General features: G+C 49.5%; 1 protein-coding gene across 1 annotated transcript; it reads left to right on the top strand.

Annotated features, from left to right (window-relative positions):
- The first annotated feature begins 1,708 nt into the window (after positions 1-1,708).
- On the top strand, positions 1,709-24,772 carry CDPF1 (cysteine rich DPF motif domain containing 1). Its single transcript, XM_084811336.1, has 4 exons — positions 1,709-1,955; positions 8,809-8,921; positions 15,305-15,416; positions 24,557-24,772. The coding sequence occupies exons 2-4, from the start codon at positions 8,809-8,811 to the stop codon at positions 24,713-24,715; spliced, it is 384 nt and encodes a 127-aa protein (XP_084667462.1). The 5' UTR covers positions 1,709-1,955; the 3' UTR covers positions 24,716-24,772.
- Positions 24,773-25,971: the final 1,199 nt, after the last annotated feature.

The raw sequence follows: 25,971 nt of genomic DNA, 5'->3' as shown, positions 1-25,971 counted from the left end.
GAAATGGAACCTCACTTAGCCCCAATTTAAAATTTAAAAGCGCAGCAACAGGGCCTGGGCTGACCACCTGAGGAACAATAAAGTGGCACAGACAGCCAGGCCAACTCCTTGGACAAACATGAGTGGTGGCAGCGAAAGCCTTATGGTTCCTCCCCATGTGTTTGTTGATTCAGTTGTGTTTGCCTCTTTCTTGCCAGTCACAACACTCTGCCTGAGAACCCCTGAGCCCATCTGCGTTATGGAGAGAGCAATTCTGACTTACAGGGTGATTGTTAGGATTCTGTGTATGTGAAGCACTTTGAATTCTTACTATAACTATATAATTCTTAGTAGCACAGGAGGCAAGACAAAGGGTAAAGCAAAAACAAAAGAGCCCAACACTAAAAATCTTCTTGCAGATATTTAATCTTACTGAAAACCTTTCAATTCACAATTCCATAAAAACCCATTATAACACAATAATAACCCCAGTTACGAGTATTCTGGGGAATGGGCTGTATATCCAATCCTTTCAATATTTACTGACTTGGGAAAAACCTCCAGTATGGAATTTGGTGAAAATCCATTACAAAAGCATTTCAAACTTTGGGGAAGCTGGATTTCTCCCATTCATACCTGTGAATGAAATAGAACAGCGCTAGGATTTATCATCAGAGTGCAGGACACGGAATAATGGGCTCGAGTTACAGGAAGCCAGATTCCGGCTGAACATCAGGAAAAACTTCCTGAGTGTCAGAGCAATACGGCAATGGAACCAATTACCTGGGGAGGTGGTGGGCTCTCCCACACTGGAGGCCTTCAAGACGAGGCTGGACAGCCATCTGCCAGGGATGCTTTGACTTGGATTCCTGCATTGAGCAGCGGGCTGGACTCGATGGACTTGTAGGCCCCTTCCAGCCCTACTATTCTATGATTCATGGGATCTCTGATTTGAATCTCCTGCTGCAGCCCCATCCAGCTGCTTTAAAGAATGGAAACAAGCCCTATGAGGACAGACTAAATGAACTGGACATGTTTAGCCTAGAGAAGAGAAGGCTGTGGGGAGATAGGATAGCGCTCTTCAAGGACTGAGGGGAGGTATGACACCGCTCTTCAAGGACTCAAAAGGTTGCCCCAGAGAGGAAGGCCAGGATCTCTTCTCGATCATCCCAGAGTGCAGGACACGGAAGAATGGGCTCGAGTTACAGGAAGCCAGATTCCGGCTGAACATCAGGAAAAACGTCCTGACTGTTAGAGCGATACAACAATGGAGCCGATGACCTAGGGAGGCGGTGGGCTCTCCCACGCTGGAGGCCTTCAAGACGAGGCTGGACAGCCCCCTGTCAGGGATGCTCTGGCTGGGATTCCTGCACTGAGCAGAGGGCTGGACTCGATGGTCTCGCAGGCCCCCTCCGACCCCGCCATTCTGTGATTCTATGGTCTCGCAGTCTAATCCTGGCCGCAATCACTGAAGGCGGGAGCCATGCCTTTGAATGGGGCTTCCTTCCGAGTAAGTACGCTCACACTTGCAGGGCCGACTTCAGCCGGGACCTCACGGGCGTTTCTTGGATTGCAGCGGGAGCCGCTCCGCAGTCGGCGCGCGCAGGGCCCCGTCCCCGGCCGGCCGGCCGGGCAGCCACGCGCCGCTCCTTTAAAGGGGTGGGCTGGGGGGGGATGGGCTGGAGCTTGTCGACGCCGCCGTCACGTGCGCGTCCGCGGAAGAGGAAGCGGATGCCGAGTTTCGAGCACCAAAGACGAAGCGAGCCTCGGCGCGCGCGGGGCTGGCGCGCAGCGCCCTTCGCGTGCGCAGGCACGTCCCCGTGAACCGCCGCCTCCCCCTTTCGCACGTTGCAGCCCGGTTCCCCGCAGGGTTACTCGGAAGTAGCACTCGTTCGTCTCGGCGGGGCCTGCTCTCGAGCAAGCGTGCGCGGGCAGGCAGCCTCCGCGTTCCGGCACCGCCTCCCCTCTGGCGCCAGGTCTGTTTCGCGCGCGCGCGTTGGCAGTGCGGAACGGCTCTTTAAAACGAGTCTGGGGGTTGGGTTTCCGCTTAGCAGGGGCTGATCTGCCCGGAAACGTCGTCCGTGGCTGCTCGGGAATGAGCCCCCGCGCGTCCAGTGGGGCCCCTTCCAAGGAGCGGCTACAGGACTCCGGCCATAACGCAGACTGGGGTGCCGGCTGACGTCTTTGTTGTGTACAAAGCGGTTTGCAGGCTGCGGTGTCGAATCGACCCCGGAGTTTGTTTTGTTTTTTTAAGCAGTCGGTGTTGCACTGAGCATTGAGCTACCTTTTGAAATGCAGGATCTTCAGGAAGAACGTATTCCCTCCCCCGTTCCCGAGGGAATGCTTAACCTGGAGCTCAGCTCTTCCCCACCGTTCTGAAGCAAGAGACCTCGCCAGCCTCAAAATACGGTTTCACAAGAAGTGTTTTCAGGACGGGTACAATGGGCCACTGAGCAGGGGGTTGGACTCGATGGTCTTGTAGGCCCCTTCCAACCCTGCTGTTCTGCGATGCTGCGATGCTATGATTTACGCGTCACTCAGAGGCAAACGTGGGTTGCCACCTGGTGCTAGATGTGTACTCAACAGGGTGTCTGAGTGGGAATGGACACTTCTTGCAGGAGGTGGAGGTAAGCTGGGGTCTCCTGGAAGGAACTGCATTCAGACAGGTGCTGTTTAACATGGCCAGAAATGATCTGGAATTGGGGTTCATAGACTCATAGAATAGTAGGGCTGGAAGGGGCCTACAAGGCCATCGAGTCCAACCCCCTGCTCAGTGCAGGAATCCAAGTCAGGGCATCCCTGACACGTGGCTGTCCAGCCTCATAGAATCATAGAATAGTAGGGTTGGAAGGGGCCTACAAGACCCTCGAGTCCAACCCCCTGCTCAAGGCAGGAATCCAAGTCAGGGTTAGCAGTATGGTAGCAAGTCATGGATGGCACCAACTGGTACAATCCAAAGCAGAGTTCCAAAATGATCTCTCCCAGTCGGAGGAATGGGCAACAAACTGGCAAATGAGATGTACAGTAAAGAAGCGCAGTGATGCACACTGGGGTAAAACAAGTCCAACTTTCATATCTATGCTGATGAGGTCTGAACTGGCTGCGACGACAGAGAAGAGGACTGAGAGTTGCAGTGGACAACTCACGCAGAAGGTCAACTCAGGTTGCAGTGCTATACTTACTTGGAAGTAACCTCCATTGAATTCAGTTGGGCTTACGTCCGAGTAAACGTGCATAAGACTGTGCTGTTGGTGTGTTGCCGCATTATGAAAGAGAAACTCCACATTCAGAATTATTGGGAAGGGGGACTGAAAATAAAACTGCCAGTTTTGAAATGTCTTTATAGAAATCCATGGTGTTTCTGGACTATGTGCAGTTCTAGCCGCTCCATCTCAAAAAGCATATTGTAGCACGACATAAGAACATAAGAAGAGCCCCGCTGGATCAGACCAAGGGTTCACCTAGCCCAGCATTCTGTTCACACTGAACCAGCTGCCCACCGGAGACCCACAAGCAGGGCTTGAGTGCAACAGCACCCTCCTGACCATGTTCCCCAGCAACTGGTGTGAATATACTGCCCCTGATACTGGAGGAAGCACATGGACATCAGGAATAATAGCCATTGATAGCCTTGTCCTCCAGGAATTTGTCTTAACTGTAGGGAAAAAGAACAGCTAAAATAAGTGGTTAGAGCACTTTCCATAGGAGAAAAGGGTAACATGTTTGTGCCTTTTTACTTTCGAAAAAGGGGCAGCATAACAGAGGATTATAAAACTATAAATAATACATGCAGAGAATGGGTTGATGAAGGTTTCCCTCCTTATCTCCCAGCAGCGATGGGATAGGAGGAAAATGGCTCTAGGGTGCTGTTCATTTAGGCCTCCTAAAACAGTTGCAGTAGGGAGAGCACTGCATTGGAAAAGAGGGCAGGCCGCACCCTCCGTGGCTCAACCCGTCTAGGAATTGCAAGCACCACAGAGATGTGCGGAGCCTTCTTGGATGCGCGGCCTCCTTTTGTACTCTGATACCTTCGAGAGGCTTCTTTCCTCACACCACCACAGAGGGGTTGAGAGAGGCTTTCATGGAGATAAGGTGGCTTTTTTGGCCAAACTTCGCTGCCCCTCAGGCTTTGCTGCCCGAGGCAGGGCTTTCAGTTTGTCCCGTGATCGGGTTGCCTGTCGCGCTGCTTCCCACCAATGCCTGTTTGATTTCTGCCAGCCCATTGTTCGACCAGGAAGTGTTCTGGAGCTAAGCATGTCCAAAATAAATCAGCAATGGAATCAACATCCCGTGATTAGTTAGTTATCAAACAATAATGGAGTCACAACTGGAATGCTCATGGCCACGTTCATATATGTTATTGGTTGTTGCACGTGATTTCTGCTACTTGTCATGGAGGGCGGGGGGGGGGGATCCAACGAGCGTGCTTCAAGCAGTTCTGATTTTGTCCTCTAGAGGGCAGCAGTGCTTGCATGTCAGCTAGAACATCTGGCGTTCACGGTGATTGGCGAGATGGCTAATTGATGAACTATTGACTGGTTTGTGGTGGACTATCTGCAAGAACGCTGGCAACCAGTAAATATTAAAGACTGGTGGACTAGTCTGATCCAGCAAATCACTTCTTAGCTTGAGTGCAGGCATGCCAGCAAACAGGTGCCCATTTTCCTGCTGTGGAATGAACTCTGTTTGCCGGTGTCCCTCAATGGAGACTCTGCATCAAATGCCGATTGCCTCTCCTTCGTCAGCCCTCCCACCTGCTCCAGGTGGGCTCTTTGGTTTGGCATCCATGCGTTTTCACGAGTATCTTGCATGTTTACCTCACCAAAGATTTGTTCTGTGCTTTATTCTTCTTTTAAAAACTGGTTAAACACTTTTAAAAGCAGTTTTAATGTTTTTTATTTATTTCCAATAATACTTTTCATGATGAATTCGCACAAAGGGCAGCCAAGGAGCACGGTGCAAATCTGATTTTTTTAATTATAGGTTCTGGGTTTTATTATAGGTTCTGCTATTTTTTTAAAAAAGGTTTCCCCCTTGACTGAGGGGAGAAGACTGTATATATGCCAGCGCGGTGTAGCGGTGAGAGTGCTGGACTGGGAGCCGGGAGATCATTGGTTTTAATCCCCACTCGGCCATGGCAGCTCACTGGGTGACTTTGGGCCCGTCACAGACTCTCAGCCCAACCCACCTCACAGGGTTGTTGTTGTGAGGATAAAATGGAGAGGAGGAGGATAATGTAAGCCGCCTTGGGTTCCTTGCAAGAGGAAAAAAGGTGGGATATAAATGCAATAAATAAATAAATGCAATAAATAAATGCAACAAATAAATAAATAAATAAATAGAATGCCCCATTAGTGGTAAATAAGCTTTCACAGTGGGCTCTCTGCTAAACTTCTGTATGTTAAGCAACATTGTTAAGCAAGAGTGCATCTGAGGATCTCATAACATAGATTAGTTACCTTAACATAGCCCTCCTGATAGACTACAGCTCACCTGGTCCCAGTGTGGTATAGTGGTTAGAGTGTAAGACTGAGGAAACTCAGGCCCACATGTAGCCATGAAGTTCACTGGGTGACCCTTAGCCCAGTCACTCTTTCTCGCAGCCTAACCGAACTCACAGGTCTGTTGTGAGGATAAAATTGGAGGGAAGAACTCCTTGATTGCTTTTGTTGTCCATCTTCTCACTTCATTCCCATTTTGCACGTGCAGCCTTCTTTGAATGGCTGTGTACCAATGGCTGCAACCCAGGTCTTTCAATTCAGACATCATACAAACCTATAGTTAGCATATTCCGTGATTTGCCAACCACTAAACCATTGTTTGGTGTGACATCTGAATTGAGCCTTTGAGGTCGGGGGCAGTTTGCTACTGGCAGGATCAGATCAGGGCAGCCTGAAAGCGCTGCTCTAAATATCCTGATTGCCTGTCCTTAATATCTAAGTAACTGTGAGAGAACACCCTGCAGGGGAAAATCCCACAAGTCCCAGTATGAATTTAATTTGGTAAGATTAAAAAAAAAGGTGTGTCGGTGGAAGTTCTCTTTGACACAAATTCAAGCATCCGTTTAGGCCTGTCTGTGCAGAGTATGTCTATATATGCTTCCTTCATACACAAACTAATTAACTGACAAGGTGCGGCCGTGGAAAATAAGAAGCAACATAAAATAACGACTGTAAAGGCTTTCAGGAGAAGGTAAGAAGCAAAGAAAACAAGGCATCTACCTACTTTAGTCCGCTGTTGCTGTCATTGGCTCTGTAATGGTGTTTCCGGTAGGAACCTCCCCCCAAAACACGCACACGCACAGTTACTATCCCAAATAAAATGCCTCTGTGATTCTTTGAGCCAGGGGCTGGATCACTCATTCATATTTCTGAGGAGTCTCATGCATAGTCATCCCCCCTTTCTCTGTCTGTCTGTCTCCTCCCCCCTCCTCCCTCTCTCTCTCTCTCTCTCTCTCTCTCTCACACACACACACACACACGCGCGCGCGCGCACGCACGGTACATTCAAGGCAGCCTTCCCCACCCTGGTGCTGTCCAGGTGTCAGTGGCCTGGCTGCCTGGAAGTGATGGGAGTAGATGGGTGATCTGGAGGGCACCAGGTTGGGGAAGGCTGATTTAAGGCCAGGTGTCATGCGGGGTGCACAATGCATTGGCCTGGATGTGTGTAGGCCTGATTTGTGTGACCTCCCCCTCTTTTTTTTTTTTGAGGGTGAACGAAGGGTCATGCACATAGGTCCAATGTACATGACCATCACATGAACAGAGGACTATGTGCTTTTGTGCCTCCACAGCCATGTGCAAAGTATCCTCGACTGGGTGAGAGTGTGAACCAATTGCATAATGGTCTATGACAGGCGTCCCCAGTGCAGTGCCCATAGGCACCATGATGCCTACAAGCCCTACAGTGGTGCCTGTGAAGGGGTCCCCAACGTGGTGCCTGGCCGTGGGCACCTGAAAATGTTTATTTTTCCCCATTTTTAAATACACGTACATGGATATGTGTAAAGTGCATTCAGCTTTCTAGAAATTATACATAGGCTTCAGCAAAAGTGGACCAAATATCCAAATAAGTATCCATTTGAAGGTGGCCTCTATATACCACCTGTTGAAATATTGAAAGCCTTGTAAGGTCCTCAATCCATTCCGGTATAAGAGGTGAATGTTTGTCCTTCGAATGTAGTAATATCAGTCTTTTAGCTGTCATAAGAGCACAGTGAATCCATTTATCCTGACCATTTGTTAATTTCCATGAAGCAGGTAAATAATTTAAAAGAGTGTGTATATCAGTGAATACTAAAGACTGTTCCAGGACAAATTTATCTGTGTAATAACCTCCTCCCAAAAAGAAACAACTACTGGGCATTGCTAAATAATATGTTTAAAAGAAGCATTTGCTGTATTGCACCACCAGCAATTAGCCGAATTAGACAATCCCTTATTAAAGAGGCATTGCGGTGTCCAGTAGATAGGGAACAAGACTTTTGCTGAATAAGACGCAGCCTAAGATCCATAGGTGTGACAGGTGGATGCCAAAGCACTGATGGGGCATTTTATGGTGGTGCCCAGAGCAGTTTCTCAAATTCCCAAATGTGCCCATGGGTGCAAAAGGGTTGAGGACCCCTGGTCTGGAATGTCTCCAAGTGCAATTTTTTTGTGGTAGTATTGTCAAGCGTCCAATCACTTCAACATCATGCCTTCTTCTCTGAGAAATCTCATTGCAGCCCATGCCAGGCATGTTTGATTTGTTCAAGAGTTCCATGTGAAGCCGTCTAAACAGTCACACCAATCGCGTAGCTCAGCCCTATTGTGACTTATTTCACCACTGCAGGTAGGGTAGCCAAGTTAAAATGTTCCCCCTGTATTACAAAAATAAAACACCAGTCTCTGTTACGTACAAGATGAGCATACATGGGAGAGAAACGTTCTCCTGAAGTGCTAGTTCTCTACTGCAGATAATTTTCTGTACACAGTAGAGCGTTTAGCCCCTGGTTCAGTCCTGATCTCTGCCATGAATTTACAGATGGTGTTAGGCAAGCTGTTACTCTTCAGCCTCGCTCCCCATCTGCAATGGGCAGTGATAATGTTCACCTACCAGGCAGGGTTTAAGACAGCCATCCTGAACCTGGTGCCCTCCAGATGTGTTGGGCCATAACTCCCAGCCAGCATGGCCATGCTGGCTGGGCATTACGGGAGTTATAGCCCAACACATCTGGAGGGCACCAGCTTGGGGAAGACTAGTTTAAGGATTATTAAGATAATGTAAGGAACTCTCTGCTCCCCATGCCCTGCTGAAATATATGCACCTTAAATAACTGTGTATTCTTCTCCTGTTTATCCCTGCCCATTTCTCCCCCCTTCCTCTGTGTCTGTTTTGAGATTGTAAGCCTCTTGGGCAAAGGGTCTCTTCTCTCATTCTGTGTAAAGAACTATGTACATAGCTAGTGCTGTATGAATAAATATTTATATTGCATTAGCATAAATAAGTGCGTTGAACCTGCAGGAGTGCTACAGCTGGTCTCCCACCCCCAACTACTAACCGAGAGTTTGGCCAACATGAGTTCTACAGATTTCTGGCACGAGCACAACTATATCAGTGCCACCTTCACTCTGTGCTGGCTACTTGGATGTGTTACAAGATCAGCAACCAATTTTTGCGGATTCAGGGTTGGGGCCCGTCCCCCCACTCTGTTTAAGGACACAGGCTTCTCTGAATATGACTTTAACAGCCCCGCTGGACAACTGTGGACGGGCACCACAGTTTGGTCGTGTGCCTCTGCTCCCGTGTTCTCGCTGTTTATTCCTGACAGCTTTGTTTTCATATCCGCAGATGGAGTCCAGCAAAGAACCCCCTTGTCAAGGCAGTTTTGAATGTCAGCTTTGTGGATTGACTGCCCCCTACAGCTACTATGGGCAGAAACCTCCAAACGCCTACTCTGTTACGTAAGTCTATTTGTCCATTCCATGGGTCCCTCACCACCTAACTACCTGGTCTATACCGGGCAGCAGTAATACGATTCCCGCCATGGCAAGCAAAACTTCAAACGATCCCTGCAGAGTGGCTAAGGAAAGCCAGCCACAGTGCCTCCCCAGCAAAGGGGCATGGTTTTCAGGGTAGCAGTGGGTGTGGTGGTGCGGAATGCGTGTTCATGGCATCCTCCCCACCCGCTTCTTTTCTTCTGCAATGCCCCTGGCTGATTTTCACCCCGCTAGATTAGATGCGGAACAGCTGCTGGCTATCCTGTCACCACCTGCCACTTCTGAAAATGCCCCCCCCCCCCCCGGCCCCGTTTTGCCGCAGAGCAGGGAGGCCAGAGTTCCTGGCTTTGTGTTTGCTGCCAAATGGGTTGCTCCGCCCAAAATACTCGTAGGGTATTATTTATTTAGAAATCAGGGGCATTGAACCACATTTACCCCAAGGACTGAATTCGGTTTTGGAGAAGCTCTCAGGCCGCTTTCCAGTGTCGGGCAGGGCCAAAGGCAAAAGGGGTAAGCCCCAAATATCAGCATATTGTAGCTTAGAGCTCTTCCTGTCAGTAACTCAGCCTGAGGAGAGGCAATTCAACCTTTTACATTGAGGAAAAAACTGCACCAAAGCTGGGGAAACACGAAGTGATTGGGGGGGGTGAGGTGGGGGGGTGAGGGAAGGGGGCTTGGCCATCTGGGGAACCCAGGAGAGCGGGGCTGGGACCGGGGGGGGGGGCAGATTTGAATCAGATTCAAATCCTAAATGAATCAGGTTTTAATCAGACTCAAATTCAGCACCTAAATGGTACAAAGACTCTTATTGGGACAGCTTAAAAGGGAACAGGTCTAAGGCCTCTTCACACACTATATTTGTAGGCGTGAGACAGAAGACCCGTTCCCGCTTCGTCCAGCTAGCTTCTTTCTCTTCTCTGAACAGGTGTGTCTGTTACTTACCTGGCCAAGGGAGAAAAGAGCAGCTGCATGGACAGACACTCAGCAACAGATGTATGAATCCCACCTGAGGGTTCTGGGGTTCGATCACTAGTTTATATGGGCTGTGGTCCCTGAAGCACCCCTCAAGCCAAAGAACACGAAGTGGTGCCACAAAGTGTATATTTCTTGCTCAAACAATATTAGAGAATGACAAAACCTTGCAATGATAAAACAAACAAAAGACATTACTACCTGCAGTGCAATTAGGATGATCAGAAGCATAATAGTGGCTAGCATATTTCATAGTAAAATTAAAGTTCTGTTCCTCTCAACCAACAAATCAGTCTTCATTAAGATCTGATGGTTTCCTATCTGGCAAGCATGGTTGGCAGAGCTCAGGTAGCCACAGTTGGCAGGCTTCTCGCTCTCCCAGGATCGCTCTCCCAAATAGATTAGACCCGTGCCTTTTATAACCCCAATGGTGATGACCTCATCCTAAGTTTTGGACCTGGTCAAACCACTGCTCCTAGTTCTACCATCTAACCCTAACAGGGCCTCCTCCCAATGCAGCCAGCTTTATGATTGGCTTCAGAAGCTCCTTAATGAAGCTGCTTGGCCCTCCCAAGCCAAGCAGCTTTGGTGAAGATGGTTTCCCAGACCAGCTAGCTTATAGGATACGTAGCTCACCACTGTATTACTAATCACTGACAGTTAGCCTACACAGATTGTTAAGAACAGCGCTCTTATGAAATACAGTGAATTCCTATCAACAGTACATGTTACATTCATACTTCGTGACAGGTGTAACCCCCCAAATATAATGCATGAATGTGACCAACAGGCCTTTGAAAAGACATGCATCATGCTTTCAAGAGAGCTAAGCTTGGCTGTGGCTTCCTGTTGAGTGAAAACACGGTGGCAATTCCAGGTTTGTTGCCGTGTTGCGATATTTCTTGCATCCTGAGAACCTGCTTCTCTTCTCTGCGATTTACTTTGGATGCTCACCGCCTTCTGTTTTCCTTGGTTGCGTATGAAACAGTTTAACTGTCGTTGCATCCTCCCTAATGGATGCTGGGAACTGTATTTGGTGAGGGGGTCCAGAATTATCTGCTAGAGATTCACAGTACCACAGTTCCCAGAGTTCCCTGGGGAGAGGAAATGAGAGTTGTCAGTTCTGAAGTTTGTAGTATTGCTATAACCTTACAGATGCGGGAGAGCTTGCAAATGAGACACGGTTCGCTACAAGCATGGCTGGGATGAATTTTTCTTGAGAGCCTGACATTTAATGGGATCTTTCTTATTACCCCTAGAGGGCGGAAATTTATCTTCATTTTATCTGTCAGCTGCCAAACAAAATCTTCCCTTTACCTTACAGTGACCCTTAACTGTTTCTTGGCTGTGTCCGAGAGTCACTGGTTTCAGAGTGAGAATCTATTTTGGTCACTGGGATCATTGAGCATCTGGTGCCTGCCAAAGGGAAGTGGGGGCGGGGCAGCGTGTCATTCCGGGCTTTTTTGGAACGCAAGAATTGTCCTTTGGAAACAGGAGAGGTCACAAAACAGCAGTGGGGCAAAAGGGGGATGGGGGAAAGAAAGCCTTGCAAGGTGTTGCATTCGGTTGAAGTAGTAAGTTGGTTTAAGACCATCTTCCCCAAACGTCTGGTAGCCAGGGCCCGCTTCTTCGGTGAAGTCAAATTAGGGGCATTCATCATTTGTACACCTGAAAATATTTCCTTACACAGCTTGACCCTAAGCATGTTTACTTGGAACAAAGGCCCACAGAGTTCGGTAAGGCTCACTCCAAAGTAAACGTCCATAGGATTGCAGCCTTAGCATCAAAGGGTAAAAACGGCCCGCTGTCGAAAGGTCCCAGCCTCTGCTCCTGTGCAATTTGCTCTTCTGGGCAGGCCTTTGTGCTGCATCTCTGCGTCAGCCTCGCTTGGCTCACCTAGTTCCCCCGAGGCAGAGAGGCGGCAGAAGGACCCACTGCCGCGGATGCTGACTGGGAGCAGGCAAGGCCGGCATCGTGGATTGGGAGGAGCAGAACGTGCCGCCTCTCTCGCAGGTGGGCGCTGTGAGGTTATGGGACGTACCTCGTGGCACACCAGTACACCCTGAAACACAGATTGGGAATAGCAGCCCCAAGAGATGGCAGGAGGGTAGCAGAGCCGTTCTGAACAAGGTGGCAGATGGGCCAGCCCTGAAGGCAAGTGGGGCGTGGTCGGTGCGGAGTAGAGCAGGGCTGGGTAATCTTTTCTCCCCTTGCGGGCCCCATTTCCTCTGTTGGGAGTCACTCGTAGGTGGTGGGTGGGGCCACTGCCCAGAGCGGGTGGGTCGCCTCTTTTCCCTTTTTGTCCCACTCTTTTCTGTCTCCCCTTTTCCCTCCCATGCGGTGGACTGCCAGGGAAGGGACAGGTTAGAGATGGGTGAACGAGTGTTCTTCGAGCTCACTGAGGCTCTGCATTTTCCACCTCAGTGCTCATCTCAGTAGGTTTTCACTCCCGAATGTGAGAGTCTGGTGTTTTCTCCCCGAACATAAAAAACGTGCAGTTTTCCAAGCATGCACTCCAAATACGTACTTTTCCCCCACTGGCTAAAGTGTGAAAATGTGGTTGGGTGTGTGTGTGGAATGTACAGTTTTTGAAGTGCGCACTTCCGAACATAAGTTCAGGAAGCTGCGAAAATTTCCCAAGAATTAAGCTCCTCCTCTTGCTGCAAATGGAACGTGTTTGCATGATTTGTGAACAGGGGCAAAATTCTCGTACATCCCTAGGACAGATTGCTTTTGCCAGAGGTCTAAACTGATTGCATGCAGAGGGCTTTCGACATTAGGCCGAGGGCCATGTGAAATTAGGCCAAAGGTTCAGCAGTGGTGTGGCAGGGGATCATCATACTATATAAGCTTCCAGAGTTTCTCAGATCAATGTCTACTTCTCTATCTACTGGACTACCCAGTCTCCCCAGTTCCCACCACATTAAGAATGAAGAGATACCAGAGATTTGGGAATTGGGGAAGAGGACGCAGGTAAAGTCAGACTGGCAGGAGGTGGTAGATGTCTCCTTGAGAACGGCAGTGGCCCAAGCCACCTTATAGGAGGCAATAGTCTGACCACTCCTGAAGAACCCTACCTTGGATCTGGAAGATTTAAATACCTACTGGGCATCCCCTTCCTGGGCAAGGTGCTTGAGTGTGTGTTGGCTATGCAACTGCAAGCACTCTTGGATGAGATTGATTTTCTGGATCCGTTTTAGCCGGGCTTTGGGCCTGGCTTTGATAAAGAAGCTGCCTTGGTTGCCCTGATAAACGACCTATACTGGGAAAGAGACAGGGGGAGTGCAACCCTGTTGATTCTTCTGGATCTCTCAGCGGTGTTTGATACCATTGACCAAGGCTGAGTTGGGAGTTGGAGGCACTGATTTGCGGTGGTCCCATCCCTACCTGGATGGTCAGTAACAGAAAATGGTGCTGGGAGAGCATTGCTTGACTCCCTGGCATTTATGCTGTGGAGTGAATCTTACCCCTGTGCTTTTTAACATCTACGTGAAACCATTGAGTGTGGCCATCCAGAGATTTGGGCTGAGTTGCCATCAATATGCAGACAACACTAGGCTCTGCTCCCTTTTTCATCTAATTCTGGTGAGGCAACTGGTGCTTGAGCATCGTACTGGATGAGGGCCAAAAACTGAGGCTCAGTACAGATGAGGTGGATGTGCATTTGATAGGTGGTTTGTCTACCTGGGTGAGTAATACTCACCCGGTTTTGGATGGAGTTGCACTGTCTCTGGAGGTATAAGTTTGCCATTTCAGGGTGCTCCTTGAAACATCTTGGTCACTGGAGATGCAGGCTTCCTCTGCTGAATGGAGCAGCTTTTACTAGTTTAGGCTGGTTTGTCACCTAATCACGGAGATAGTTTGGCCTCGGGGGGCTGTTTACGCAACACATCAGCCCATGGTGGGTTATTTCCAAAATGGCACATGTGGCCGCCATTTTGAATATGCAACTTCCACTCAGGAGTTGTGTCATGTGAACCCGGCAAGCATGGGTTATGTGAAGGTTAAACAACCCTCGCATAACCCACGGTCTGTTTTAGGGTTATGCGAGGGTTGTTTAACCCTCATACAACCCACACTCGCTAGGTTTGCACAACACGACAACCCCTGAGTGGTGGTCGCATATTTAACTTGGTGCCTGTGGGTTAAACTTCCCACAACGAGCCACAGTGTGTTGTCGGAACCCAGTCAATGGCTCTGAAGGGGCTGACATTGAAGATGGTTTGGAAACCGCAGTTAGTTCAGAATATGGCTGTTCAACTGCTGAGAGTGGGCATATTATTCCAGTGCTTTGCCAACTGCACTGCCATCAGGTATATTTGAGTCCAACCCCAAGTGCTGGGCTTGACCTTTAAAGCCCTTCATGGCTTCGGGCCAGGGTACACATGGCTTGCCCATACTTTGAGGTCCTCAACAGAGGTTCTTCTCTGGATTGCCCCGCCATCTGAAGTGTTGCTGATGGCTCCGGGGAGAAGGGTCTTTTCAGTGGTGGTGCTTCTTCAGTGGTGGTGTCCCAGCTTTCAAATGTTCTCTCCAAAAAGGCTTGCCTGTGCCCAACTGGATATCTTCCTGGCACCAGGAACAGATCTTTGTTACTTTCCCAGGCTTTTAAAGTTTTTTTAATCTGTTTTATTTGGATTTTGCTTTGATAGCTTTGCTGTTTTTAGCTTATTTTAATCTTGCATTTGTTGTTTTGTGGCGCTCTTAATAAGTTGCCCTGATGATGTTCTTGAAGGGCAGGGTAACATTCCAAATCAATCCGTCTCTCAGTATGGCCTCCAAGGGCATGCTGACCTGGCCCTTGATCCCAAGGAGGCGCACACATACACACACGCAGGCCGCCACGAGGCATCTCTGCCACTTTCTCCTGTGCCAGCAGAGACCCAAGCAAAGCCGCATAAACAGCCAAGGGGACTTGGCAGATCCCCTCCCATATCCTGCATCTCAGCTGCTCACTTCCATTTGCCCATGTGATGGATCATGCATCAGAGTTGGTAGTTGAAGGGCATAAGGGGCCTGCCCTGCCAAAGCCTCTTGGTCATCTCCGTGGGTGGGTGTGCGTGCTGGGGGGTGGAGGCTCCCTAGCCCTTTGCTTTTGTCCTGGAGAGAGCAGCTGAGGGGCAAATGAGGGGACGAGCCCACACCAGCCTCTGTTGGGTGGGAGGGGCGAGCTCGGTCACGTCTTTCACCTGAGAAAACTCTGTGCACACACTCGGCCTTATTAGCATTTCAGGCATTTGCTCAATACAAAATGTTGAGTCCCTGTTAAGTATCTGTTGCTGATTTGGGCCACAGGATTAGATGTGGGAATGAATCGCTTAGAGACATGAACTGCCGGTGCTGTATCTTTAAAGTACGGAATCATTCTTTCCTAGCCTCCTGGAAGACAGCTACGTCATGAGGGATCCATTCACCTCCGACAAGGGCGAATTCCTTATACTCGGATCTCGGTGTAGTTTGTGTTGCAAGTCCGTATGTGTTGACACAGTAAGTAACATGTGATGCCTGCCGCATTTATATCTCTGCGGTTAGTTTCACAGGCAGTGACCTAGTGACAGAAAATCAAGCTGGGCAAGGGAGTAACCTTTTGCTACCCTTGCCTTACTATTACCTTTTATGTCCTTCTACAAAATATAGACATAGCATATACAATATATATACATAGCATGGATCTGGGACAATATATACAAAAAATATACATAGTATGGATCTGTGACATTTTTTTTTTAATGACCAGCTCTTTGCAAACTGTGTCAGCTTAAGTCCTCAACTGCTGTGCTGCGCTGGCCATTCTCCTGACTACAGCTTAGGGTCCTTTCAGGCCCTAGACTCTTGTTGCCTTCGCCTGTAATGGGAATACAAAAATCCTGGCTGAATAAGCGAAGATATGCAGAGCAGCATGCAGGTTCACACAGCGTATTTGCTCCCACTTTGCTCCTCCCGTCACACGAGCGGGAAAACAAGCCAGGATCTAATACTTAAAACGGTGCTTCCCATTACTTGACACAGTGACATTAAACTATGTTTGAGTGCTCCCAAACAAGCCAGGATCAGAAGCCAGCATTATAGCCGGGTACGAAGGCTATGAATCATGGCTTGTTTCGAAGCACTTCACCATTGTTCCCAGTTTGCACATAATAGGGCCGTTTGCACATAACGACAACCCATTGGTTAAAAAACTGATGGGTTCTCACACACAAGGGGGAGGGAATGCTGCCTCTTCCGCTTTTTTTATTATTTTATTTTTTATTATTAAATTTATTAATCGCCCATCTGGCTGGTCACCCAGCCACTCTGGGCGATGTACAACACACAATAAAAACAGTTTAAAACAATAAAACTCTACAATAAAAACATTTTCTAAAATACCCTAACCCACCCCAAACGCCTTCCTGAACAACAGCGTTTTTAATGCACGACGGAAGCTCATTAAAGAGGGGGCATGACGGAGTTCCCTAGGGAGGGAGTTCCACAGAGTGGGGGCCACCACAGAAAAGGCCCTCTCCCTCGTCCCCACCAGTCTAGCTGTCCTGGCTGATGGGACAGAGAGAAGGCCATCCGAGGCTGATCTCGTTAAGCGGCCTGTCTGGTGCTGCTGGAAGCGCTCCTTAAGTTAGGCTGGGCCAGAACCATAATGGGTTTTAAAGGTCAAAACCAACACCTTGAATTTGGCCGGAAAACAACTGGTAACCAGTGCAACTCCTTCAGCACTGGAGTGACGTGATCTCGCCGGTGGCTGCCTTTAATCAGGCAAGCCGCCGCGTTCTGTACCAGCTGCAGTTTCCGAATCGTCTTCAAGGGTAACCCCACGTAGAGCGCATTACAGTAGTCTAAACGAGAGGAGACCAGGGCATGTACTACCGATGGGAGCAGATGGTCGGGAAGGAAGGGGCGCAGCCGCCATATCAGATGGAGTTGATACAGCGCTGTCCGGCTCACAGCTGACACCTGAGCCTCCATGGACAGCTGGGAGTCCAAAATGACCCCCAGGCTGCGGACCTGGTCTTTCAAGGGTAGCCGTCCCCCATTCAACACCAGGTCAACATCCCCCAGCCTCCTCTTGTCTCCCACCAAAAGTACCTCGGTCTTGTCAGGGTTCAGCTTCAGCTTATTCCTCCCCATCCAGCCACTCACCGTCTCCAGACATTTGGACAGGGATTCTATGGCCAACCTTGGTGAAGATTTGAATGAGAGGTAGAGCTGCATGTCATCCGCATATTGATGACACTGCACCTCAAACCTCCTGATGATAGCCCCCAGTGGCTTCACATAGATGTTAAATAGCATCGGGGAGAGGATGGAACCCTGTGGTACCCCACAAGTAAGTGGCCACGGGTCCGAAACCTCCTCTCCCAGTGCTACCCTCTGGTACCTGCCGGAGAGGAAGGACCGGAACCACCACAATACGGTGTCCCCAATGCCCAACCCCTCCAGGCGGTCCAGGAGGATACCGTGGTCAACGGTATCAAAAGCCGCTGAGAGGTCGAGGAGAACAAGGAAGGAGCATTCACCCCTATCCAGAGCCCTCCTCATATCATCTACCAAGGCGACCAAGGCCGTTTCTGTCCCATGCCCAGGCCTGAAGCCCGACTGAAATGGGTCTAGATAATCAGTTTCTTCCAAGTGTGCCTTCAACTGCACCGCCACCACCCGCTCAATCACCTTGCCCAAAAATGGCAGATTTGAGACTGGGCGAAAGTTGTTCAAAACTTGAGGATCCAAGGAGGGCTTCTTTAAGAGCAGTCTTATCACTGCCTCCTTGAGGGCTGATGGCATCACTCCCTCCTCAAGGGAGGCGTTCACCACCGCCTTGATCCCCTCACCCAGTCTCTCTCTGCAGCTCATAATGAGCCAAGATGGGCAAGGATCAAGCAAGCAGGTGGTCGGCCGTACCGATGAAAGCACCTTGTCCACTTCATCAGGAGAAAGAAGCTGGAACCGATCCCACAAAACCGGTTTGCCACAGGCCGCCTCTTGCTCACTAACTGTATCCACAGCGTGCAGAGTAACACACCTAATCTGATCAATTTTATCTGCAAAGTGCCTTGCCAAGGCCTCACAGGAGGCCTTAGAATGCTCCAGTGGTTCCGGAGCCACAGGACCGACCAGGCTCCGGACCACTTCGAACAGCCTCCTGGGACAGCACTCTGCAGACGCGATGGAGGCAGCATAATATTCCTTTTTTGCTGCCTTCACTGCCGCGTGATAGGCTGAAGATACAGCTCTAGCCCGTGTCTGATCGTCTTTGGAGCGAGACTTCCGCCACCGGCGCTCTAGCCGTCTCACCTCCTGTTTCAGAGCTCGTAACCGCGGATTGAACCATGGTGCAGTCCAAGCCCTGTTCAGGGGGAGAGGGCGTTTCGGAGCCACCTGATCTAATGCCCCAGTGATTGCGGCATTCCAGCCACCCACCAGGGTCTTGACCGAGTGGCCGTTGGCATGCCCCAGAGAATCCCCAAGCGCGTTCAGGAATCCATTTGGATCCATAAGACGCCTGAGGCGGACCATTTTAATGGGTCCTCCACCCCTGCGGAGGGGTTGTGGAACCGAGAAGTCCAACGTCACCAGATAGTGATCTGACCATGACAAGGGGGTGGTGGATATACCCCCGACTTCCAGGTCACTCCCCACTTCTCCAGAAACAAACACAAGGTCTAGTGCATGACCGGCTACATGGGTGGGCCCAGTTAGAATATGGTGCAGCTCCCAGGAGGCCATGGTCTCCATGAAGTCCTGAGGTGCTCCTATGAGGATGGCCTCTGAATGTACTTTGAAGTCCCCCAACACCAGTAATTTCGGGGACTGTACACGCACATCAGAGACCACCTCAAGCACCTTGGCCAGGGAGTCAGTCGTGCAGCGTGGTGGACGGTACACGAGCAGAATCCCCAGACTGCCCTTCGGGCCCAACCTCCAGTATATGCACTCAGCAACCTTGGTCTCCCGGAGAGGGGGTCTGGTGAAGACCAAGGACTCTCGGTAGATAACAGCCACTCCCCCTCCCCGATCCCCAGCCCTCGGCTGCTGTGCATACGAAAATCCAGCTGGACACATAACTGCAAGGGTTGGAGCAGCAGCCTCGGCCAGCCAGGTCTCCGTAATACATGCCAGGTCTGCACCCTCATCCAGGATCATGTCTTGGATGAGGGAGGTTTTCTGGGTAACAGACCTGGCATTGCAGAGCAGCAAACGAAGGCCAGAAGATGGGGTCATGCCTCCCCCAGCCATCCTTTGGCTCTGGACAGGCCCGGAGCAGGGGACAGATACTACACATCTCTCCCTTGTTCCCCTTACCTGGCATGGCCTGCCCCTAGCGCTCCGCCAGCGCCTGCCGCCCAGCCTCGGTATGTTCTGGCCCCCAACACTCCCCCCACTGCCTCCATCAGGTGGACACATGCCCCCTCGCTCCCGCCTATCAGGCAGGCTACCCACCCCTAAAAACACAACAAAATCCCCCAAGAAAAAGAAAACACACACACACAAAACAATTAAAAATCCCCTTAAAAATAATGCCAGGCCGGAGTCCACAGGGAAGGCCAGGTGGTGGTGGTGGCGGCGGCGGCGGCGGCAGCAGCAGCTGCCGCAGGCCCAGCAGCAGCAGCAGCAGGCCTCTTCCCCGGTGATGGTGGTGGCCTCTCCTGCAGGCCCTGGCTCTTCCAGGCCACCTCAGCCAGCCAGCTTATGTAGCCCCTCCAGGGAGGGCAGGTGGAGCAGCACAGTTGGCTCCGTACCTGGGGGCCTGGTCCTGCAGGGACTGGCGGTCTGCCAGGCAGAAGTCTCCAGGGAAGGCCTGGTGGTGGTGGCAGCGGCGGCGGCAGCAGCAGCAGGCCCAGCAGCAGTAGGCCCGCCTCTTCCCCGGTGGTGGTGGTGGCCTCTCCTGCAGGCCCTGGATCTTACTGCACACCCCACGCTCCTTCATAGGACGTGTAGCATGACAGCTGAACCCCTACTGCTGGATTATTTAGAAGCCAAACAATCCAGCGGTTAGGTTAACTCAACAACAAACCATGGGTTAACCGATTTAAACCGATGGGTTGTCATTATGTGTGAACCAGGTCACAGGTTCAAACGCTGAATCCTGGCTTGTTTTCCCACTTGCATGAAGGGAGGAGTGAAATGGCAGGAAAGGGGCTGCAAGCAAGTGCATGCTGGTTGTGCTTATTAAGCCAGGATTGAAAGCTTAATGTGACATGTGAACTGGGTACATATGTAAGTCCCCCCTGCCCAGCTCAACAAAAAGTCTGTCTTTTGCCAACAGATTCACTGTTGGATCGGTCATTTCTCTTATGAAATGATATTTTTTCTTCCAACTGCTGGAGTGTTTGTGAATATGCCGTTGTAGCAACTTAAGTACCTGGGGCTGAGTGCTTGAGAGGTGGTCGCTGGCAACAAGCTGCTCAGTATGAGCCTATTGTTTAAAATAGTTTTGAAATAAAATTGCTAATCAGAACAAGATACAGGATCTAATGCCTGAGTCATTCAGAAGTCTGCCACGCAATGAAATGATGACACACCCCTCAGTTCTAGCCAATCTCTGAGCAAAGAATTCATGTGTCCAGCTCTGGGGACACAGTGGAACACTTCCAAGCAACTGTGTTTATCAGCTGTGCTGGAACGCAGCGTACGCTTCTCGAGAGCTCAGCTATGGCAACTTTAGCGTGCTAGATAAATCCAGAAGCTGTCCCAAGTACAGGACATTGTATTGCCTCGGCCATGGGCATAGAACTCTTCGGTTAGAGGTGCCAAGATAGTGATAAATCAGACTCAAAGGTTTACTTGCAAGGAGACTTTATTGAGTAACTTACAGCACACAGGCATACCCAATGGTTGGTTCAGACAGCTTCCTGAACCCAGAGCCATGGGGTACAATGGGTTTTATACCATACATGTCAGCAATGAGGCAGCACGACACTAGCAAGCGCCCCTGGTGTTCATTTCCAGCATAGGCTAACAGCATGAGGTTCTCAGCACAGCCACCTGTATCTCAGCATAAACACATAGCTTCACTTCTCAGGCGCGCCCTGATAAGGCTTTCCACTCATTAGCAAGGAATGCACTGAGAAGGCTGTTATCGGCCTTTTGACTCATCTGCACATGCTCAGAGGCTTACTAACAAGGGAATTGCACCAATAATGAACTTAAGCGATGCCAAGTTCTGCACCTAGGAAAAAGAAACGAAATGCACAGTTACAAGATGGGGGATACATGGCTCAACAACACTACAAGCGAGAAGGATCTTGTGGTAGATCACAAGCTGAAGATGAGCCAACAATGTGATGTGGCTACAAAGAAGGCAAAGGTTATTTTGTGCTGCATTAATAGAGGCATAGCTTCCAAATCCCGGGAAGTACTAGTTCTCCTCTACTCAGCACGGGTTAGGCGTCATCTAGAGTACTGTGTCCAGTTCTGGGTACCACACTTTACGAAGGATGCAGACAAGCTGGAGAGGGTTCAGAGGAGGGCAACGAAGATGATCAGGGGACTGGAAACAAAGCCCTATGAGGAGAGACTGAAAGAAATGGGCATGTTTAGCCTTGAGAAGAGAAGACTGAGGGGAGATATGATAGCGCTCTTCAAGTATTTGAAAGTTTGTCACAAAGAGGAAGGCCAGGATCTCTTCTTGATCATCCCAGAGTGCAGGACACGGAAGAATGGGCTCAAGTGACAGGAAGCCAGATTCCGGCTGAACATCCATAAAAACTTCCTGACTGTTAGAGCAATACGACAAAGGAACCAATTACCTGGGGAGGTGGTGGGCTCTCCCACACTGGAGGCCTTCAAGACGAGGCTGGACAGCCATCTGTCAGGGATGCTCTGACTTGGATTCCTGCATTGAGCAGGGGGTTGGATTCAATGGCCTTGTAGGCCCCTTCCAACCCTACTATTCTATGATTCTAGGCCCCTCTAACACTATAAATGACTTGGCTACGCTCCTGGGGCCAATACAGAAATGGAGATGGCTTTCTGGATTTTCCTGACCCCCACATCAGGAGAACTGGCAGTTCTAGTGGCTTGGACAGAAAACAGAAGTGGCTTCCTGCATTCCAGCCCACATATCAGTTAACCTGAATGCTAAGCCTGTATCTGCACTACAAGGGTACATTGGATTTGTACCGTTCCTGCAGGCATGCCCTCCCCAAAGCATCCTGACAACTGCAGTTTGTTGAGACACTCAGGGTTCCCTGTTAGTAATCCCAGGCACCCTTCCCCTGGGCTAGGGTTCCTAGAATTGTCTGGGGGAATAGGATAACTGTTAAAACAATGCAGGTCTGTAGTACAGATATGCATAACACCAGAGCTGGCCCAGCATAGCTGCCGTAGCTGCTGTTTGCATATTCTAGCTGCTTTTGCCATGCCTCGGTGCGTGTGCCTGCAGGACCAGTGCAGAATCCCGGCCATTGTTTCCACTGGTACCGGACATTGCAAACCAAATCAGTAAATCCAGCTGTGGTTTCTTAGCTTTGGAGTCCTCCTGTTTTGCTTCTCCTGTGATGAAGATCTGTGGGTTGTTTTGGTGTGACAAATTTTGGTATCCCTTATCTCAAGCAGCCTCAGGCGCTTCCTCTTGGGTCATGACAAATAGACCTTGCTTGAAGGGCTGTGGAAGCTGACTGACTTTCCCAGGTTGTGCAACTGAGAGTCTGTCCCTTTCATCCTATCTCCCACACGCTGAATATTTCAAGCAAGGGTGTGGTCAAGAGACAGGATTCCTGACTAATCCATTTCTTTTCCCACCCCCAAACTTCTGAGGTAATGATACTTGTGTTAAAGATCCTAGATTCGTTCTGTGGATATGTCATGACAACGGGTTGTGGCTTGCACCTGGAACAAATCCTATTCTCTTCACTGGTCTGGTGCCGCTGAGCAATATTAAGACTGGTGATCTAGACCATGCATAAGCGCTAATAGGAGAGGGAGGCAGGGTTAACACAGCCCTGCTGGGTCAGACCAAGGTTCCATTTAATCTGGCATCCTGCTTCCTATAACGGCCAAACAGATGCTTCTGGGAGCCCTACAAGTGAGGCCTGAAGGTGGGAACGCTGCTGTGTGGTTTATCCGCAGCCGTTGGACAAACCACGCAGCCAGGATTTAGCTGTCATGGCCAACGGCCATTGGTAGACCTTTCTTCCATGGATGTGCAACTCTTCCTTTTTCTTTTTGAGTCATCAAGGCCAGCGGTTACCACCACCTCTTGAGGCAGGGAATTCCTCACGTGAACAGCTTCCATGAAGGAGCATGCGGGAGGGGCCATAGCTCGGTGTTAGAGCCCCTGCTTTGCACACAGAAGGTTCCAGGTTTAAACCCCAGCATCTCCAGGCAGGGCCCTTGCTCTAATATTCCCTTAATTGGGCCGCAGATCAGTCAGGCATGCCTGTCCAGCTCCTATCTATCTATCCATCTATCCATCTATCCATCCATCTATCTATTAAATTTCTTAATCGTTCATCTGGCTGGTCACCCGGCCACTCTGGGCGATGTACAATAATACAAGAGTTTAAAACAATAAAATTCCACATTAGAGCATCGTATTTCTAAAAATACCCCACCCCACCCCAAAGGCCTGCCTGAACAACCAAGTTTTCAATGCGTGGCGGAAGCTCATTAAAGAGGGGGCATGGCGGAGTTCCCTAGGGAGGGAGTTCCACAGAGTGGGGGCCTCCACAGAGAAGGCACTCTCCCTTGTCCTCACCAGCCTATCTGTCCTGGCTGATGGGACAGAGAGAAGGCCATCCGAGGCTGATCTTGAGAATCCCCAGCTACCATCTGACTGCTAAGAACCAAGGAGACAAGAGGCTGCAGCCAGCTGGATCCAGACCCAGCTGAGGACATCCACACCCACACCCACATTGTTTTGTAATAGCAGGGAGCCAGGCTTTTTGGCTGAAAAGAGCAGCATGTAATCAACAGAGGCCTGGGCTTGGCAGACTCCAGGAACCTTTTCAAAAGTGAGTAGAAGCTGGAGAGCAACCTGAAGTCTAAACGGTCCCAGACAGCAGGAGTGGCTGCTCCTTTGCAAGCTAGAGGTGGCTGGAGCTTCCATCCCTATGGAGCAAATTAAGGGAGTTTGGGAGCAGTAAGCACAGCTGGAGCAGCCCAGCAAAGCCTCTGTCTGTAGTTGTGTGTAGATGCTCCCTCCCGCCGCCCCATAAATACAGCAGGCTGCAGAAGAGGCAGGTAGCCCGCCTTCCCTATGGTCCATGAAGCCATTTATTCCATTGCTGGAAAGAAAGAGAGAAAAGAGCATTTTTGGCACTTCCTTTGCCATTGGGGAGGGAAAGCCCAAGTCCCAATAATCTCTAATAATTCCCCAGTGATCTCTTGCCAGGGAGGGGGTGGGTAGAAGAAGCATGACTATTTTGAATGGTTAGGGTATGTCTTTGCAGCACTTACTTCCAGGGTTAATGATACGTTTTGACTATGATCCAGCTTAAGTTAGTTACGGCAAATTTCATTGCTTTCAACGGCACGCAAGGGGTTGTTAAGTCAAAGGAACATTAGTTACAACTAAGTCCCAGTGAAATCAGGCAGATTAGATCTTTTAGCTGGATTGAGGCCATAAATGTAAAAACTACACTGAAGAGTAGGCTTTCAAATTCACATTATTAGTTTATTTTCTTCTTTTTCAGGACTGTAGCCTTTTCTACTTTAAAAGATTCTGCCTCCCCTGTGCTAACTTACACATAAACGACTTTCCTGTGGAAATAAAGCAAGATTTGGAGAAGAAAGCACATTCCAAATCCCAACCTTTGGAAAAAAGAGATTTCAAGGACACGCAAAAAAAGTAGTTTGTTTTGGCTCAAGTTTCAGAAGTAATAAAAAATAAATAAAAAGCTCTTCTAAAACCATTTTTGTAAGATATTTCAATTAGGGATTTAATTGCAACATTGAGGCTGCAGTTCTATACACTTTTGTCTGGTAGAAAGCCTCACTGAACACCACAGGGCTTGCTTCAGAACAGACATGCACAGAATTGCACTGTAAACAAGGAAAGCCTGAAAGCAAATTAGACAGACCTGTTTTCCCTGTTTCGACTGACTGATATGTGAAACAAAATAGGATAGAATACGGAGGGGAAAAAACAGAACTAGAGTGAACCCAGACAAGCATACTTATCACAAACTAATATTTAGAGTGGTTCCACCCTGTTTGGTTTATGGTCCATTCTCCCTCCGCCATGCTCATGTTGGAGTTCCATGCATATACATTATGCGCTCATGTTGTGCCACTTTTCAGGCTTGCTGTATGCGCCACTGTACTTTGACCATACAAGGGGATTAACCTCCCCCCTCCCCAATGTCAGTCAACTGGTCTTACAGGGTAGGTGTGAAAATAAAAGAGGGGTAGCCATGTATGCCTCCCTAAGCTACTTGGAGGAAGACGATGAACATGTAAGCTGCCTGAAGCAACGGACAAGATGGTGCCTGTCCTCATTCCATATACGGAAGCTGATTGGGCTGTCAGTCGACCCTTATTTCAGCACGGGTGACACGTCGGTGTCCTCCGCTGCACCCGAGGGCAACAGGCTAGCTTAGAGGGTGAAGGGCAGTCTCCATGGCACACAAACCTCTTTCCTCCAATGTCTTGACACCAGTGCCCACCTCTCAGCATCTGCTGCCTGCAGCAGCTGTCTCACTCTGCCAACCCTGAAGGTAAGAAACAAAACTGCCAAACAGCAGCCATATAAGGCCCTGCCTGATTCAACGTAATTCAGATTGAGTGACAAGTCAACAAAAAACTCACACAGCTGTGTTCATATGCAGACATATTAACATGCAAGAGCTTGAATTGTTCTCCCTACCGATGCTACCTTGAACACTCCTGGCAACATGAAACCTAGCGCCTAGACTACTAAACTCCAGTTTAAGGAAGGTTCATAGATAGATGTTGTAGCAATGCAACAAATTCAAGTGAGATTTGATCAGCAGGGAATGCTGATCAGATTTGCAGATCACACAAAATTGGGCGGGATAGCTAATACCGTGGAAGACAGACGCAGCATTCAGAGTGATCTTGATAGACTGGAGCGCTGGGCAGAAAACAA

This window comes from Heloderma suspectum, chromosome 7 (assembly GCF_057233095.1).
Source record: "Heloderma suspectum isolate Gila_16-S chromosome 7, 16-S_ref, whole genome shotgun sequence".
Classification (NCBI taxonomy): domain Eukaryota; kingdom Metazoa; phylum Chordata; class Lepidosauria; order Squamata; family Helodermatidae; genus Heloderma; species Heloderma suspectum.
The sequence above is the reverse complement of the archived record's forward strand: the minus strand, read 5'-3'. Positions and strand labels throughout refer to the sequence as shown.